Here is a 12,645-nt window from a genome sequence, read left to right on the forward strand (position 1 = left end):
AGCTTGAAGAGGTGTCTCACCGAGGTGTACCACTGGGACACAGACAACAACAGCTTGCATACAGTGCAAGTACACAGTGCAGACATACCGCAAGCAAAAACTCGGCTGCAGCCTGCAACACCATTTGAACACCACTGAACACAAAAACTTCTTATACTGCAACTGCAAGGCCAGACTGCAGCTGAACTTTATAACAAACATGATAAAAAACTCTGCTCCGTCTGTTTCCCTCTTGTCTTAATATGTAGCTGTTGCAGCTTCAGGAGCTCCACCCTCTGCCAAAGATTATTCTGGAGCACAGACAGGTCAGTTGTCACAGTGTGTTTATCGATTCTTTATGCATTACTGTCCACCAACACATTCCCAAAACTCAAGGGTTTCTTCTGAAATGTATTAAAGTCCTCTGCAGAGATGTGTCCCAGACCACCCCGGGGGAAATGTTAGTTGCCTTCTGTGTTTTGTGCATTTCCTCAGACATGGATACACACATGCAAACCGCATCATTGTTCTCTGTGTTTGCATGTGAAGCCAGCAAAATGTGACGACAGCTCGATGGTGTTTTATGCCCCCAGCGTACTCTTCAAGGCAGCGCTGCATGGAAGGCACTCCCCACCCCCTACAGTTTCAGCCAATCACAGCACTGGCGCTAGATTTCAACCTTTTCCCTCCTTCTGCAGTGAAGGAGTTCGACTCAACGTTGGTAAGGTAATGGTAATGTGTAGGGACCCTGATAATACTACGAGCAAAGTGTCGTGTTGTGTCGAGCCTTCTTAGTATTTTAATAATAGCAATTTTGATGTGTATTAGCAGTAGTGCTAGTAGTGCCCCTCGTAGTGCTAGTAGTGCCCCTAGCGCATCCATTCAAAAAGCCATTTCTCCGGAAAACAAAACAAACGTCAATCTTAAAAGTGCAGCGTTTGACATAAATATCCTTTTAAACGAAAGTTTGACTCGTGTACATTCACAAAAAGACCCTAGATTGCATGTTGGCGACAGTTTTGCTTTAACTTACTTAGCTGCTATGTCTAGATGTCTTACAACTTATCTAGCAACAACTGGATGCCTAAAGGAGTTTTGGAAAGACACCCACTCAACCATGCCTTTGTGCAGCTCACTTAAAACTAGGTTGTCTCGTAGTTGTTTAAATAAGCAGACTGGGAGACATAGGCTAATGCCTAACTACATAGCAATAGCACTACTCAGTCGCTCTCATAACCACCCCAAAAAAGTTAAAGCAAAACTGTCGCCAAAATGCAATCTAGGGTCTTTTTGTGAATGTACACGAGTCAATCTTTTGTTTAAAAGGATATTTACGTCAAACGCTGCACTTTTAAGATTGACGTTTGTTTTGTTTTCAGGAGAAATGGCTTTTTGAATGGATGTGCTAGGGGCACTACTAGCACTACTGCTAATACACATGAAAATCGCTATTATTAAAATACTAAGAAGGCTCGACACAACACGACACTTTGCTCGTATTATTATCAGGGTCCCTACACATTACCATTACCTTGCCAACGTTGAGTCGAACTCCTTCACTGCAGAAGGAGGGAAAAAGTTGAAATCTAGCGCCAGTGCTGTGATTGGCTGAAGCTGTAGGGGGCGGAGAGTGCCTTCCATGCAGCGCTGCCTTGAAGAGTATGTTGGGGGTTTAAAACACCATCGAGCGTGACGACAGGTGTCTTTCGTTGTCTCAAAGCTCTGCCACTCATGTGCGTGCGTTGATGCCCTCAGGTGCACAAGATCAAGTCCACCTTCGTAGATGGGATTCTGTCATGCATGATGAGCAAGGTGAGGTTATATGGCTTGTCAGGGCACTGTAACGCCAAGAAGTCTGACTTTTTACTGTTGTAGTCTGGCCTGGTTTCACTGGGTGCCTGTCCAGTGTTCCCATGAAAAGCCAAAGGGTGTTGATACTGTACATGACGTGCTGGAGAGTTGGGTTCAGTCTCAACCTCTCTGTGTGGAGTTAGCATATTCCTTCCCCGATTGTTTGGATTTCCCTCAGGAAATCCAAACAATCCAGATGTGCGTGTAGGTGCAGCGGGGACTCTAAATTGCCCTTAATCAAGAATGGTGTGCGTATGTTTGTGTAGTTGTATGTGTATTTCTGTGTGTGTGTGTGTGGGGGGGGGACTGGCAACCTGTCTTCTTCAATTTCAAGTTTCATTTTATTGGTATATACATATAAAAAGTACCACGTACCTTGAAATGCATATGCCCTGGCTCTCTCAGCTTTTAAAATATATATATGAGGGAATAATAACAAAAACAATAAATAAGAAATCAGGAATCCCACAAAATAATAAATCACTGAAGTTATGTAAGGCGCCTACTGTTCATTATACTGACCGCCTGGGGGTAAAAACTGTCTTTGAGGCGGCTAGTCGGCGCTCTGACACTCTAAATGTTATCCTGAGGGAAGGAGTGGGAACAGACCATGTACCGGGTGGCTGGTGTCCTCCATGATACTTAAGGCCTTCCTTCTGCAACGGGTGGTGTAAATGTCCTGAAAGTGTGGAAGTGCTGTTCCTATGATTTTTGAAGCCTTTTTTTTTCTCTCCCTTTTTGCTCCCCAATTATATCGGGCCAATTACCCCACTCTTCTGAGCCGTCCTGGTCACTGCTCCACCCCTTCTGCCAATCCAGGAAGGGCTGCAGACGACCACATACCTCCTCCGATACATGTGAAGTCGCCAGCCGCTTCTTTCTACTTGACAGTAAGGAGTTTTGCCAGGGGGATGTAGCGCGTGGAAGGATCACGCTATTCCCCCCAGTTCCCCCCTCTCCGAACAGGCGCCCCGACCAACCAGAGGAGGTGCTAGTGCAGTGACCAGGACACATACCGTCATCCGGCTTCCCACCCGCAGACACGGTCAATTGTGACTGTAGGGACGCCCAACCAAGCCAAGCCGGAGGTAACACGGGGATTCGACCCAACGATCCCCGTGTTGATAGGCAATGGAATAGACCGCCACGCCACCTGGACGCCCTTTGAAGCCGTTTTTACTGTCCTCCTCAGTTGTTTGTGGTCCTGTTCAGTCAGATTGTCAAACCTCAACAGTATGCTTCCAGTAAGGATGCTCTCTATAATAGTCTGACAGAAGTTGACCAGGGTTTTTGTGGGCATTCTGAATTTTTCAAGCTATGAAGTATAGTCTCTGTTGTGCAATTTTAATGACACAACTGGTGTTTAGACACTAGGAGAGGGGGTCTGAGATCTGAATGCCTAAAAATCTGTAGCTCCTCACAATTTCAAATGGGACATCATTGATGTAAACTGGTGTTTGCACCATTTTCGGCTTCCTAAAATCAACAATTATCTCCTTTGTTTTCCCAGCATTTAGGGAGAGGTTATTATCTTGACACCATACGGATAGGTCCCTCACCTCCTTCCTATAGGCAACTACATTGTTGTCATTTATCAGTCCAATTCCTGTGTTGTCATCTGCAAATTTCACTATGCTGTTATGATATTTGTCGACACAGTCTTGTGCGAACAGACTGTAGAATAAGGGATGAAGGCAACAAGTCTGTGGTGCTCCTGTGTTGACAACTATGGTAGATGACTAGCTGGTACCTGCTCTCACTGTTTGAGGTCTGCCTGTCAGAAATTCATGCAACCACTTAAAGATGGAATTACAAAGACAATGGTCCCTAAGCTTTAACACCAATTTAGATGGTACAGTGGTATAAAATGCAGATTTATAGTCAATAAAGAACATTATGACATAGGTGTTTTTTCCTTCAAGGTGTTTTAACACAGTATGCAGAGCCAATGACACAAAATCTTCCACAGATCTATAAGCAAACTGTAAGCGGATCAAGGTTGGCAGGAATGTTAAGATTTATGTATGTCTTAACTATTTTTTCAAAGCATTTCATTATCACTGACTGAGGTCAAAGCAACAGGTCTGTCATCATTAAGAGAGGATACAGGGGATTTTTTTTGGGTACAGGCACAATAAGGGTCCTCTTAAAGCATGTGGGAACCACACGTAGTAACAATGACAGGTTAAAAATGTCTGTAAAAACATTCAATAGGTGATTAGAGCAGGTGTTAAAGACACGAGATGGAAATATGTATCTGTTCAGGTTCAGAGGGTTCCCAAAAACCCGACCACTCTGTTGAATCAAAACAACCCTGAAGTTTGAGCTCATTTTCTGCTGACCAGGACTATATTGTCCTCAAGGTGGGTTTCTTGCTCTTAACATTTTGCTTGTAAACAGGTAGCAAGGATAAATGGTCCAATTTCCAAAAATGAGGCTGTGGTATAGACCTGTACGCCCCTTTGATAGTGGAGTAGCAGTGATCCAAGATCGTGTCACCCCTGGTTGGACAGCTGACATGCTGGAAGTATTTAGGTAGCACTGATTTGAGGCTGCAGTGATTGAAGTCCCCTGCCACAATGGAAATAGCCAGTGGATACTGTTTCTCATAGCCACTGATTGCACCACAGAGCTCTTTCAGAGCTACTGTAGTGTTGGCTTGTGGTGGAATGTAAATAACAGTTAACAGCACTGAAGGGAATTTCCTTGGTAGATAAATTGGTTGACACTTGAGTCTAAGATGTTCTAACACTGGTGAACAGGACTGGTAGATTACTCCCACATTGGTGCACCATGAGTTATTAACCAGAAAACATACTCATCCACCTTTTACCTTGCCGGTTGTTTCACACAAGCAGTCCAGTTGGTGTGCGGAGAAGCAGTCAGGCTGTATGACCCTGTCTGGGATATTTGAGGTCAGCCAGGTCTCAGTAGAACAACACGCTGCAATCCCTCATGTCCCGTTGAGTGCTAATATGGCAGTGGAGTTCATCTAGTTTACTGCCAACAGATTGTACATTGGCTGGCAAAATGCTAGGGATGGAAGGTCGAGTAGGGCGACGCCGTAGCCTAGCCAGGACCCTGCCTTGTCTTCTGCATCTCAGCCTGTATTGGTATTGGTTGCTGGTGCTCCAAGATACTGTAGGGTTGTAAACAATGTCTTTTGGTATCTCCTGAGGTGCGCACAAGTCTGGAACATTTAGTCTTAAGTCCAGTAAAGTCTGACAATCATAAATGATTGTTGTAGATGTAGTATGTGCGAGAAAGCTAACAATCCAAAAACTAATTCAAGGGAGAGAGAAGCTCGAAGCATGTCGCCATCGGTTGGCGCCATCTTGTTTTGACTACTATGCTGTTATGCTACTAGGGTGTCTCCCTACCTACTACAATAGACTCTAGTCCCCTGTAGCCCCTGTAAATGAAGACAGGAAGAGTACAGCTACATCACAATTCATAATGCATGTCTGTGAATGTTCTCATTCATCCAGGTCCAGTTGCACTTGATTCAACTCCTTTGGATAATACATAATGCAGTGAAAATACCATTCTATTGCCCTTAAACCATAGACTCATAGTAGTCAAAGGCCTAGATGAGCTTTATTATACTTTAAGAGTTAAGAGTACTAGCATCTCATCACATCTGAAGCTGCTGTCTGTTGCTACTACTTTGTGGAACTGGCAGTGCAAAGATGTAGTTAAATTCCTAACCTTTTCCATATGGCAAGAGCCTCTTTGGCTTCTTTGTGGTTGTGACTCACTTGGAAATTGTTTTTTGGGCAACACACAGCAAAGTGAAATGCAGGGTACAAATCTAAATGTTTCCTTCCAACAACCTGACAAGACAGTCCTGGTCTATGTGAATAAAGACCTGCCCTATGTATCAACAGGTGTATTTCAAGTACGTTTAGACTATAGCTATCTTGATGACTTAAACTTGATATGAACCACTGGGCCAAAAACATGGCTGATGATATAGAAGGCACTAAGTACGAAAAATATTGACTTTGAAGTATACCATTTGTCATACTTTGTAAAATTGTCTGTTGCTTTACCTTTTACTAATTTCTATCATGGCCTGTATGTTGTTCAGTGTGAATATTTAGTATTTTGTAGTTGATTGATCTCTTTTTTTCACCCCTCCTGTTCACCTTTCTCCCTCTATTTCTGGATAAGGTTGCTCACCCCTGTAGAGAGTGAGTTAATAAGAGTGGTTGAGAGTGTATTGTATGTTTTGGGAGTGTTATTGTAGCAAGAATTCAGGGAGCAGGTGGGAATTGAACCTGGGTTCCCCGCACCACAGGTGACTATGCTAACCAATCAACTAAAGGGTCCGACCCGTTAGCCAACGGGCTAGCAAGTCTACACATCCGTGGTTGTACACTACCCCCCCCCCTTCGGGAAGCTTATCCCCACGCTGCATCCAACTGCTGCCACCAAATGTAGCGAGAATTCAGGGAGCAGGCGGGAATCGAATCTAAGTTCCCCACACCACAGGTGACTGCGTTAACCAGTCGACTAAAGGGTCCGACCCGTTAGCCAATGGGCTAGCAAGTCTACACATCCATTGTCGTACATTATTATGGAACAAAATTTGAAAGCATTTGAGCTGTGTTTTCTTTTTTGAGGGGAAGATGTTTCAGAGATTTCAAACATTTCTTAGAGGTTTAGGGGGTGTTATAAAGAATAGACCAGTGTTTGTTACTCATCCTCTCTCTCTTTCTGTCTGTCCGTACCTCATATCAGCATTACATCTCTTCCACATGGCACCAGACCAGCGCAGTGACAGGCAGAATCTCAGCTAAACACCCGGTGAGTTCAATTCCCTCCCTCGTTCCCACCACACCTCTCTCTCTCCATCTCTTTCTTTTCCTCCATTTTTATTTCAATCGCTGTCTCTATCTCTGTCTCTACTTACCTGTCATCCCATTAAACCAGTAGTTGTTCAGTGTTCACGATCAAAGTTTTATCTGAAATAAATCTGGCTGGCATGCTGCTCAGCACTATTTCAAGTCACAAACCACAAGTCACAAAAGTAACTGACTGGGGGGGGGGGGCAAGATGGGAGCCCTCTACAGGGGAAGTGGAGGTGGGTGACAAGGCCACGCTCAGACTTAAAATGACCTTGATGTTATAATCAGACAATAGCCAGAAAAAATAGAGGTTTGAAGCAATTAAAAAGTATAATAAATGTGAAATTATACTATATTGGGATTTTAGTTTGTGCATTTTTTGAGCAGAATATTGTTGCAACTCTGTGTATTTTCCCTGAAATCACAGAGAGGAATACTGTGAGGACTTTTGATCACAGGCTCTCAGGAGAGAGTTTACTCCACCTCTCCTTTGCCATCTAACGGCTGCCCATGTCCGTTTGTTTAAGGCCATCACACACCACCACAAAAACAGAGCAGCAAGTCAAATGACTCAAGTTAAATGCTTTATGTCGCACACACCAGAAAGGCCAGCTGACATCTTTCAAATATGAACGGCTATGAACCAGCTTAAAGCTCATCGAAAATAGGAGTCTGTAGGAGCTTCTACACCTTGGAATAGAACAGTGTCCTGAGAATTTGCTTATCAGGTAGACATGCAACAACTCAAAGCTAGACACTGCTGGTGTGGGATTCGTTTTAAAATGAACAGGAGTGTTTTTGACTAGCATCAGACGGTGTGCAATGTACGGTGGCTTTTAAGAGGGCCCAGTAATGGCTGGTCCTTAATACTTGGTGGTTCAGCTGAACAGCAGGCTAAAGTTATTGGGGCTAGCCATGGTGTTGAAGCTCAGGCTAAGAAGGTTGGAAGCTTTCTCTCCAGGTATCATATTGAGACCTGAGTGTGTTTTTGTGAGAGAGGGAGTGTATGTGTGTGTGTGTATGTGTGTGTGGGTGTGGGTGTGGGTGTGTGTGTGGGTGATGAAGTGGGTGCAGCGGCAGTCTTAAATCACAGATAGGCTTTGTAAAGTCAGGGAAACAGCTCTGCTGAAATATTCATAGCCCTGTGCAGCGACAAACATAGACACACAATCAGAGTGGTTTAGCTCCTTGGAGAAATGCTCTCACCTCACAAATTTCTCCTTTCTCTCTTTTCCCTCCCTCTCTGTCTCTCACTGTACTGTCTTCCCAGTTACTTTTTCGCACTTTGTGTCTCTTTTCTTCTGTTTCTTTAAGTCTTTGAATTTGATGATATTATGTTCTGTTCTAGAATACAATGTCTCACACAACATGCTGTCTGACTGGCATTGTCTCTTTAGGAGATGTTATCTAAAGACCTTGTTGTATATTCTGTAGACCCACGTGGCACCTTTCTGTGCACTCTGACCCAGCTGTGTATACCAAACTGGAGAAGTTACGAAGATAGAGTGAAACAGGGGACGGTTTTGGAGATATATTGCGTATTTGAACTGTGTCATGTCCAGTGGTCCTTCACTGGTCCTCTCCACCTTCATAAGAAATACTTACATTCTTGTAGACTTGATAATGTGCAACTCTTCTCAGTTGAGGAGTCCTAGGGTCAAAGAGCCACCAAGTAATTTTCCATTAATCCCAAGTGGGTGTACTCTACGAAACACTGCTGCAGTCAACCAAACATTATTTTCCAGTTCTATTCTAGTTCTCATACTCTACTACTAGTTTTGGCTGCTCCCGTTAGGGGTCACCACAGTGGGTCATCTCTTTCCATCTCTTCCTAAACTGCTGCACATCCTTCCCAGCTCGGTCCCTCTGTCTAGCCAATCAGTACAAGTCATTTTCTCCTTCCTTAGTGTCCAACCTCTCATACAACTCCCCATTTTCCTTTCCCTTTGCCTTCGCCCCCGCTCTCTTCACTTTACGCTGCATCTCCTTGTACTCCTGTCTACTTTCTTCATCTCTCTGACAATCCCACTTCTTCTTTGCCAACTTATTCCTCTGTATACTTTGCTGTACTTCCTCATTCCACCACCAAGTCTCCTTGTCTTCCTTCCTCTGTCCTGATGACACACCAAGTACCTTCCCAGCTGTCTCCCTCACTATTTCTGCAGTAGTTGCCCAGCCATCTGGCAACTCTTCACCACCACCCAGTGGCTGTCTTAACTCTTCCCTGGACTCCAAGATTCAAGAGTTTTATTTGTCATGTACACACAAGTACAAGTCCCAAGTGCAGTGAAATGAAAGAAGATATGAACTCCGAGATGTGCAAACAACAAAGTACAACAGGTACACACTCATTCCAATTTGCAATGTACAATTTACAGTCAACAGTTAAGAACTCTGTAAAAAGAAAACAGACCGCACAATATATACAATAAAAGCATTTAAAAATAGAAATCTGAAGTATATGTACTGAAATATGAGGTATGTATGTGCATAATATGAGTTATGTGTAGTCGGTTACCTTACTGTGTGTGCGTGTGTGTGTGTGTGTGTGTGTGTGTGTGTGTGTGTGTGCGCGTGTGTGTGTGTGTGTGTGTGTGTGTGCATGTGCGTGCTTGAGCATGAGGGGGGCAGTATGGGTCAGCGAGGGGGCCCCGGTAAGGTCAGAGTTCACAGTCCTGATGGCCTGAGGAAAGAAACTCCGTCTCAGTCTCTCTGTATTTGCAGCATGACTGCGGAGGCGCTTGCCTGACCGCAGCAGCTGGAACAGTCCACTGTTGGGGTGGTGAGGGTCCTTCATAATCCTGTAGGCTCTGGTTCGGCACCTCTTGGTGTATAAGTCCTGCAGGGTGGGGAGTGAGTTATCAATAGTGCGCTCAGCCGAATGCACTACCCTATGCAGAGCCTTCCTATCCTGGTGGAGCTGTTGCCAAACCAGGCAGAGATGCATCCTGTCAGGATGCTCTCCACTGCCCCAGAGTAGAAGGACTGGAGGATCTTCCAGGAGACTCCACACAACAGTCTTCCTTCTTCAGCTTCCACCATTTGATCCATGGCTCTGCCTACACTCTCTTCCTCTTCTTGGTCTCCAAAGTCTTCCTACAGACCACCATCTGATGCTGCCTAGCTACATTCTCCCCTGTCACCACCTTGCAGTCTCCAATCCCTTTCAGATCGCGCCTTTCAGATATTCTAGTTCTCATAATCCACCCTTCCATCCATTATCCAAGCCGCTTATCCCAATCGGGGTCACGGGATGCTGGAGCCTATCCCAGAAGTCACTGGGCAGCAGGCGGGGAGACACCCTGGACAGGCCGCCAGGCCATCACAGTTCTCATAATGACCTGGCAACCTCGTGAAAAGCAAGGTGTATTACAGGTGGAACCAGCTATTGTGGATGGACAAATCATATCAAAAGAAAATAAACCACCGTATCTAAAGGGGAGGAAAACTACAGCTAAACCCCGTTTTTGTGTGTGTACCTGTCACTCATGAGTTATGATGTTTGAGAAACTACTGATGTATCTCTTTTGCTCTCCATCTCTCATTCTATCAAATATTGAATACTTTGATTAGATGACAGAGAGCTACAGACAAACATATGCAGTGTCATTTTCCACACTTGGCAGCTGGGCTCATCCCCCCCCCCCACATCTTCCCTTCCCACTCTCCTGTCGCACAGCATGGAGCGGTCGATAGCTCATCTCTGGTACACGAAGCTGTCAGGGTCCAGCAGTCTTGTCGCAGAGTGCTGATCTTAAACACACATACACAGAACTTTTCTAATCTCACTTAGTGATTTGTGAATGGTGTGAGCCAAACTCTGAATTGATCATTCTGTCTGCTGGTTGATGTATATGGCTGCTGGACAGTGATTTAACAAGGCTCTATTCCCCCGGTCTCTGCCCAGATCTGAGATTTGATTGAGCCTCACCACTGTGTCTGAATACTTGTGTGTGCTTGGGCACATGTATGTGTCCTTGTGTAACATCCCTCAGTTGTAATGTGTGTAACTAGATATTTATCATGAAATTAAAAAAAAAATTATTCAAACACTCTTTTTACCTCTTGAGAAATACTAATGTCAAAAAACTTAGAAATGACTAAATACAATTGATATTTATTTTCATTGCCATGGTAATGTTGCAAAGTTTGTCAAACGATGCAGACAGCCTATATTAATGTTGAACTAAACCAGACTGAAACATCAGAATGTGTTCGTCACTTGTGAGCCAAACACTGATCTCTTCCACATGTATCTGTGTGTGTGTGTGTGTGTGTGTGTGGTTGTGTGTGTGTGTGTGTGTTTGTGTGTGTGTGTGTGAGCACGCACATGCAAAGTGATTCATGTTTGAGATAGCCTTGGCTGACTTGACTTGTACAACCAGTAATGGCTCTTATCAATCACATTCTCAGTGTGAGATGCGAGTTAGAGATCTCACTGAGGAAAAGCTGACTGCTGGAAAATTTTAAAAAAAGAGTGAGAGAGAGCAACATTCAGATAAGGTATCTGCACATTGGAACTGTGATTTATTCAGGGCTGCACCATAACACTTTTGTTTTACATTAACGCTAAAGAGGAGAAGCTAAGAAGCACAGGGAGGGAAAGTAGGAGTGCGACAGGTGAAGGTAATTATGTAATTCATACAGACCACGCTTACCTTCAATTTCAAGTTTCACATACACACTAGCTTCATGTGAATTGGATTTTGGATTTTTTTTCCATCCTTCTATTCATTTTACCTTTACATTTCTCAATGAGAGTACAAAATTAATGCAGCAACAGCTAAACTTCAGTCCCTACATCACATCTGTTAAAAGTCTAAACAACACTAAACCTACTTATTTTCACTGAATACTGATGTACTTGGAAACACCCCAGTCAGAGACATCGATCCCGGTGCTTATCTTGACATTCCATTGTGGAGAGGAGTATTTGAGTGAGAGCCATAATGAAAGAGAGAGAGAAAGAGAGAGAGCGGATACAGTTATCGAGCAAGACAGACCAAAGTTATATCTTTTTGTAATTTTCTGTAGTTCTAGTTTGGTAGTAATTTTTACATAGTTTTTATTTGATTTTACATGGTTTTACATATAGTTTATGTATAGTTTAGTTTATAGAATTAGCACTCTCACTTCCCTCTGTCGTTGCTGTTGACGCGAGCGTTTTTCCAGAGTAGACTGAGCGTTTCCCAAAGGTAAAACAAAACTGCAGGCATGGTGTGATACCTGTAACCCAGCCCAACATTTTACCCAGATTCTGGCATTTTTTTCAATCTCAGATGGGGCACAGTCTATCTAAACAGGGCTGTTTGGTTGACCTTTAAAATAACAGGTTGTGAATAGAACCAGCCGAAGACCCCAGATAAACGAGAGGCACCTGATCTACTACTACTGTTATTCGTCTGTCGCAGCGACGAGGACCATCTAGTCATCCTGTGATGGATGACTGATGACTTGCGCAATGATTAAAGTGAGGAAGAGTTGCGCATCATCAACCCCACTCCCTCGTCCGACACCACCTACTACCAGTGGCAAGACTAGCGAGACAACTGGCAATGGAGACGGATGCAGATTTGTCCTCAGGGTTTCTTCCCGAAGCCTTTCCTGTATACGAGTATACCCGCAAGACACCGGAGGTTTTGAATCAGAGTTTTCCTTCTCCTAGATCAGGGATAAGCAACATGGTTCAGAAAGGTCTGGTGTAGGTGCAGGTCTTTGTTCCAACCAAGGAGTTACACACCTGAGTCTACAAATCAAGGTCTAAAGCAAAGACTATTGGTTGACTAATAGAATCAGGTGTGTAACTGCTTGGTTGGAATAAGACTATTGGTTGATCTATAGAATCAGGTGTGTAACTGCTTGGTTGGAACAAAGACCTGCACCCACACAGCATCTTTCTGGACCATGTTGCCTATCCATGTCCTAGATGAACTGCCTGTCAAGGCTAATGAGCTTCATCTACCTG

General features: G+C 44.0%; 1 protein-coding gene across 1 annotated transcript in view; it reads left to right on the forward strand.

Annotated features, from left to right (window-relative positions):
• Positions 1-12,645, forward strand: part of poln (polymerase (DNA directed) nu) — a gene marked incomplete at its 5' end in the record, with an annotated part of 150,756 nt that overhangs the window by 22,827 nt on the left and 115,284 nt on the right. Inside the window, 3 exons of the mRNA XM_056300215.1 lie at positions 249-305; positions 1,735-1,791; positions 6,574-6,639. Coding sequence (XP_056156190.1) covers positions 249-305; positions 1,735-1,791; positions 6,574-6,639 — 180 coding nt within the window. The remainder of the gene's footprint in view (positions 1-248; positions 306-1,734; positions 1,792-6,573; positions 6,640-12,645) is intronic.

This window comes from Lampris incognitus, chromosome 20 (genome assembly GCF_029633865.1).
Source record: "Lampris incognitus isolate fLamInc1 chromosome 20, fLamInc1.hap2, whole genome shotgun sequence".
In the NCBI taxonomy this organism is placed as follows: Eukaryota; Metazoa; Chordata; class Actinopteri; order Lampriformes; family Lampridae; genus Lampris; species Lampris incognitus.